The sequence below is a fragment of the Neophocaena asiaeorientalis genome, unplaced genomic scaffold (genome assembly GCF_003031525.2).
Source record: "Neophocaena asiaeorientalis asiaeorientalis breed wild unplaced genomic scaffold, Neophocaena_asiaeorientalis_V1.1 scaffold190, whole genome shotgun sequence".
NCBI lineage: Eukaryota > Metazoa > Chordata > Mammalia > Artiodactyla > Phocoenidae > Neophocaena > Neophocaena asiaeorientalis.
In genome coordinates, this window is record NW_020175017.1 from 5,213,392 (window position 1) to 5,220,528 (window position 7,137).

Below are 7,137 nucleotides of genomic sequence, written 5' to 3' on the forward strand. Positions count from 1 at the left end.
GGGTGCTGCCGTGGGCGCTGGGCCTCCAAGATGAGGCAGGCGCTCGCCCTGTGCCTTCTCTGGCAGACGTTCTGGCCCCGGCCCGGCAGTGGAGAGCACCCCACCGCCGACCGCGCGGGCTGCTCGGCTTCGGGGGCCTGCTACAGCCTGCACCACGCTACCTTCAAGCGGCAGGAGGCCGAGGAGGCCTGCAGCCTGCGCGGCGGGGCGCTCAGCACGGTGCGCGGGGACGCCGAGCTCCGCGCGGTGGTCGCGCTTTTGCGGGCGGGCCCGGGGCCCGGAGGGGGCTCCAAAGACCTTCTCTTCTGGGTGGCGCTGGAGCGCAGGCGATCCAACTGCACCCTGGAGAATGAGCCGTTGCGGGGTTTCTCCTGGTTGTCCCCCGACGTCGGCGGGTCCGAAAGCGACACGCTGCAGTGGGTGGAGGAGCCCCAACGCTCCTGCACCGCTCGGAGCTGCGCGGGACTCCAGGCCACCCGCGGAACCGAGCCCGCAGGCTGGAAGGAGATGCGATGCCACCAGCGCGCCAACGGCTATCTGTGCAAGTACCAGTTCGAGGGCTTATGCCCCGCACCGCGCCCGGGGGCCGCTTCTGACTTGAGCTACCGCGCGCCTTTCCAGCTTTACAGCGCGGCGCTGGACTTCAGTCCCCCTGGGACCGAGGTGAGTGCGCTCTGCCCCGGGCAGCTCTCCATCACGGCCACCTGCACCTCGGACGAGGTCGGCGCCCGCTGGGACGGGATACCCTCCGGGGCTGTGCTCTGTCCCTGTCCCGGAAGGTACCTCCGTGCTGGCAAATGCGTGGAGCTCCTTGACTGCCTAGACGACTTGGGAGTCTTTGCTTGCGAGTGTGCTGCGGGCTTCGTGCTAGGGAAAGACGGACGCTCTTGTGTAACCAATGGGGAAGGACAGCCGGCCCCTGGGGGGACCAAGGTGCCCACCTGGCACCCGCCAGCCACTGAAGCCAGCCCCGTGCCGAAGGGAACGTGGTCACCCAGTGTCCGGGAGAAGCCAGGAGAGATACCCCATGCCCCTGGACAAGGCAGTTCAGCAACATCTATTCCCGAGATTCCTCGGTGGGGAGCACAGGGCACAACATCTACTCTTCAAATATCCCCTCAAACAGAGGCAAAGGCCGACATCAACTCTTCTGGAAGCGTGATTCCCAAGTTTAATTCCACGTCTTCCTCTGACAATCCCCAGGTTTTCGATTCTTCCACCGTGGTCTTCATACTTGTGAGCATAGCGGTAGTAGTGTTGGTGATATTGACCGTGACAGTGCTGGGGCTTTTCAAACTCTGCTTCCACAAGAGCCCTTCCCCTCGGCCAAGAAAGGGGCCTTTGGCTTCCCCGGGCATGGAGAGTGATGCTGAGGCCACTGCTCTGAGCTCCAGTTCTACACATTGCACAGACAATGGGGTGAAGGTCGGAGATTGTGGTCTGCGGGACAGAGTAGAGGGAGCCTCGTTGACGGGGTCCTCTCTTGGCTCTGGTGACACATAGGGAAACGGGACAGTGAGCACTTGTTGTGAGCAGTTTTTCACTTTCAGTGAAAAGGGAAAAGGAAAAGAGGAACTTACTTGCGGGACTGACAATTCCTGAAGAAATTCCCCTTCCCCTAAATTCCCTCTACTCCACTGAGGAGCCACATCTGAACTGGACACTCCTTCCCTGAAGATGGAGGAAGTGGAAGTGCCTAAGGGTGGTAGTGCAGGGCCTGGATCCTACTGGGGAGAGGTATTTTCTTGTGTTTATTCTGGGGAATTTGGAGAGGTGATTGAACTTTTCAGGACATTGGCAGCAAATATAGAATTTTTAAAAATTTGTATTTTTTTCCAAATGGAAAGGAAAACTTCTGTCTACATTGTTCAGGCTGGGAGTGTATTGGTTTGAAATTCCCAGGCAAAAAATAAAGGATTGTTGAGAACCCAGACTCAAATATCATTGGTTTCCTGGAGGAGTAATTATTCAGGAAGAACTGCCGAGGGGCATGTTGGGAATAGGAACAAGAGCACCTCCTGCTTTTAGGTGGAGCTGGAAAGTCCTTGGAATGAGGAGTAGATCTTTAAGAACTTTTTCCTTGGTTCTTTTATACTTTACTTTCAAAGTCATTGTTACTTGTGTGCCCTGCTATAAATCCAAACTGTAGTGTTGCCAGAGTTGCTGACTCTGGAAGCAAATTATAGTTGACCACCAATTCAAGTGTTGACTGCGTGTCCTTGCTTAAGGAAACAAATGATCTGTGTTTTCCTCTTCCAGTGTCTCTGCTGTCCAGTGTAATGACCTCCCCAACCATATAGCCCTCTCCTAAACATCAGGATGCTGATCCTCACTTCCAATTATGGCGAGGTTAATTTTCAATTAAAACGGTAATGCTAAGTACTGATTTGAAACCTTCTGGGTACATTAAAGCAAAAGTAAGCTGGATCTCCTCCAAAGTTGCTAGGTTCTTGTGCACTGTTTAACCCATGGAAAAATGTGCATTCCAAACGATTTCCTTCCCCCCCACCCTTAATAAAAATGTGTGCAGTGACCATACCTGCCCATCCTGGAATAATTACCAGTTCACAAGGTTCTACATGGGCAAAGGCATTAGGTAAACAGCTTTCCATAGGAATTAAAAGTATAAGAAATAAGTGGAAAGTACAAATATCTATCATCCCCTTATGACTTGGGGTATTAGAAAGTTATCTAAATTGAGCATTCTTCTAAAAATCAATTAAGACATAATAATAATCGCTTTCTAGTGGGACTGAGACCCCCTAGAAAATATCCCACTTCTATTAATATGCTAACACTTTAAAACTAAATGCTTGGGGGTTGATGCATGGATAGAGATAGAGAAACAAGCTGAGTAACCAGGAAGATTGGAAACAAGAAGTTTACACTGTTATTTTCATAAAAGCATTTTGATGTTCTTGAGTATATAATGTATTATATATATATATATATAATATAGGGTATTGTAACATTAAAGGAATAAAGTATTAGGTGATTTGCTTCATATACTAAATATATGTCTAAATAGTTAAATAAAATCACAAGTGAATTAGAATTAACAAGATTCAAAGGAATTTTACGTAAAGTCATTTCACAAATAAAACTAAAATCAGGTAAGTAAATGGCTTACCCAGTGTCCCCAGCTTGTTAGAGTGTGTCTCAGTCCACCTCAGTTATGGTGTTAATCTTTGCTGTTTACCATATGACCTCTTCATAGAGAAGGTACCTATTTGAATAGAATATATGGTACTTTCTTTTGTAAGTTGAAAAATAGCCTATCTGTAACTGAACTGAACTGTAAATTATCTATATCTAGAATTATCTAGAAGTATTTATATCTATCTCTGTGTATGTGTGTACACATACTTTGTCCTAAGGTAGGGTGCCCTTGTATCATTGTTACAGTACAATAGAGCAGGGGTCCCCAACCCCTGGGCCATGGACTGCTAACAGTCCATGGCCTGTTAGGAACTGGGCCACACAGCAGGAGGTGAGTGGCAGGCAAGCGAGCGAAGCTTCATCTGTATTTACAGCCGCTCCCCATCGCTGGCATTACTGCCTGAGCTCCGCCTCCTGTCAGATCAGCAGCGGCATTAGATTCTCATAGGAGCTCGAACCGTACTGTGAACTGCGCATGCGAGGGATCCAGGTTGCGCGCTTCTTATGAGAATCTAATGCCTGATGATCTGAGGTGGAGCTGAGGCAGTGATGCTCGCACTGGGGAGCGGCTGCAAATACAGATTATCACTAGCAGAGAGGTTTGACTGCACAGAGACCATAATAAATCAATTGCTTGCAGACTCATATCAAAACCCTATTAGTGAGTGGCAAGTGACAGCAAGCTCAGGGCTCACACTGACTCTGCATTATGGTGAGTTGTATCGTTATTTCATTATATATTACAATGTAAAAATAATAGAAATAAAGTGCACAGTAAACGTAATGGGCTTGAATCATCCTGAAACCATCTCCCCACCCCTGGTCCATGGGAAAATTGTTTTCCACGAAACCAGTCACTGGTGCCAAAAAGGTTGGGGACGGCTGCACCATTAACTTATTGTGCGAGATGCCACTGGTGGCGTTACAAATCTTGGGGTCCAAATGCCCTAGTGAAGAACAAATAGGTGTCAGCTCCATTACTTAACTACTCTTCCCTGTTATTTCCCCGTGTAAGTAGATCAGGAAAGAATTACAGAAAACTGTGTTTTCACATCTGACTTCCTGACAGATAGCAATTGCAGACCAGGCTCTGTATAATTTCCTTTGATTTCTGGCTGTGATGTTTTTCATAAAAGTTTGAATCCATGGCAGAATCAGGCCAGCCAACCATGTTCTTTTAAGAGCTATCAGGTCAGTGTTCTTCCTCTGAATACTTCTCTACTATCGCTTCTTCATTATTTCTCCAACTTCTTTGAGGTTTATCCCTTTCTTACTTAAAACCCTTTGCCCCTGCACTCATCTCATAGCTGCCTGTTCAGTCATTTCCTTAAAAGGAAAACTTGGAACCTAAGTTACAGTCTTTCTTTCTAGCCTAAGTCCTGCTATCATCTTACACAATCTCCAGGTCCTCCTGTATGACTCTTCCAATGCCTGTGCATTGCAGTTCCTCGACTTCCTCACTTCTAATGAGCTCCACTGTATTTCAGCCTCCACCTTAGCCTTTCGGATGTTTCTGAAACTGCTCTACATCTGAAATCACAAATTCAGACATTTGTGTCTGTGCACGCACTTGTTAAGAGATCTACTAAATCAGTCTTTAGAGACTGGGCTTTGAAATCTCTCTATATAGATATGTTTCAACTTCAACCAGGTAATTCCGATATTAAATAAAGTTTACAAACCATTCTATGCAATTGTATGTATATACCTCAATACAAAAGTTTAATATTCTCTTCTCTCCATTCCCACTATCTGGCAGTGTCTGGAGCATAGTGGGTGCTTAATCAATGAGCAGAAGTACAGTTTTTTTATTTCAGCAAGTCTCAAAGGGATATTGAAGTGTCCTGTTGTAGCCACGTCCTCTTGACAGTTTTGCTATAGTCTTGTTTTTCCACTTCTATGACACTTTTGCTTAAGCTCTTCCAGAATAGGATGAAGAAGAACAACTGTAAAGCTATGAAAAATGGTGAGGGGAGAGGTGATAAGAGCACGTCCCTCACTTAAAAGCATACTGTAGTGGGGAAGCCCCTTGTGGTGGGATAAATTCTGAGCTATTAACAGAAATTTTCTCTTTACTACCTATTTCCCTAGAGGACCCCTTCTAGGAGTCCCCTTTTATTGAGTCAGTGATATTTATATCACTAAAAGAGGCTGTTAGTTTAAGAGCAAAAAGTCAAATCATTGCTTTTGAATTTCAAAATAGCTTTTTGACATTCATATCAGAGAGAAGATCTTGAAAGCCAAGGCATATTTTTCTGTTTCTGTTTATCTGTTTTGTCTTCATAAAATAAAATGCAGATACAGAGAGTTACACAAAACAAACATATAGCTTGGTGAATTATTATAAGGGGATCACCCTGTAACCATCAGACCCCCAGGGTCAAGAACAGAACTTTGCCAGCCACCTCAGGAGCCTTTCCCTTTGTCCCGTCCCAATCACAGCCCCTTCCTCAATTCAAAAGTAGCCTCTATTTTGATATTTGTAGAAATCATTTTCTTACATTTGTATGGTCGTATTATGCAAGTGTGCATCCTTTGACATTGTATTTTAATCTTGCACAATTTATCTTTTTATTTTAATGTTTTTAATTTAAGGTTTTCCATTCTGAAGTCATTTCAGACTTACAAAATTGTTACAAAAATAGAAAAATTCCTAAATACCCTTTACCACGATTCCACAAATGTTAACATCTTACATAGCTACCATACTATTATCAAAATCAGGAAATTGCCATTGATATAATGCTATTACATATATATGTAAAACCTACATATATATGATAAATATCTTGAAAATCATATCATTAGTTCATATAGATTTTCCTTACTCCTTGTAACAGCTTCATGGTATTCCATTAGGGGGGATGTACCATGTTGTATGCACATCCTATGTATGTTAAAAATATTTTTATTGGAATATAGTTGATTTACAACACTGTTATTTTCAGGTGTACAGCAAAATGAATCAGTTATACATATACATATATCCATTCTTTTTAAGACTCTTTTCCAATATGGATTATTACAGAGTATCGAGTAGCGTTCCCTGTGCTGTATAATAGGTCCTCATTAGTTATCTATTTTATATACAGTAGTGTGTATATGTCAATCCCAATCTCCTAATTTATCCCTCCCCTCCTTCCCCCTGGTAAACATAAGTTTGTTTTCTACATCTGTAGCTCTATTTCTGTTAGATTATCATACTAAGTGAAGTTAAGTCAGACAGGGAAAGACAAATACCATATGATATTACTTATATGTGGAATGCTATGTATTTTTTAACTTTATATTTTGAAGTATCTTTTGATCTATAGATATGCTCTCTTTCCATCCCATTCCTTCTTATAATTTTCATATTGCATAATTTGGGGTGTTTGACCTATAAAGATTGCCACAGTCTACTGATTTCATACTCACGATGCAGTCTGACATTTTCCTCTGTCTCCTGTATTTCCTGAAAATTGGTACTTAGATTCAGAGGCTTGAACAGACTTATTTGTCATACCTTTGACAAGACTATAGGTTGCGGTATGTTTTTTTAACGAGAGCACATAATGACTGTTTTTTACTATTAGCAGCCATTGATGCTTAAAGCTTAGATACATTAATTCATTGGGATTACAAAGTGGTGCTATTTGTTTTCATGAATTACCTGGGCAATTTTATGAGGAGAGACTTCCCTTCATTTACTAGTTGGTTATCAAATTATACATTTCATATGTAAGAAAGGCAGGATAAATACTTATTTCTTATATTTATCAATTTTTAGATAATTTTCCCTATAATCCTCAAAAGATTTTCAATTATATTTTTTACTATTAATATAAATTTACAGGATTAGACATATTTGATGGGTTCCAATCAATTGCAATTCATATCTTTACTGAAGCTTAAAGTATCCTATGTTTGGCCAGCGAGAGCTTCCTAAGTTGACTCCTGAGTCCTTCTGACATGATTCTAGTGTCCTTTGATGATTTC

At 43.2% G+C, this 7,137-nt stretch overlaps 1 protein-coding gene across 1 annotated transcript; it reads left to right on the forward strand.

Annotated features, from left to right (window-relative positions):
* The first annotated feature begins 6 nt into the window (after window positions 1-6).
* Window positions 7-1,931, forward strand: CLEC14A (C-type lectin domain containing 14A). The gene has a single exon (XM_024762087.1). It carries the CDS (start codon window positions 31-33, stop codon window positions 1,501-1,503), a length of 1,473 nt encoding a protein of 490 aa, XP_024617855.1. The 5' UTR covers window positions 7-30; the 3' UTR covers window positions 1,504-1,931.
* The last annotated feature ends 5,206 nt before the right edge of the window (window positions 1,932-7,137 follow it).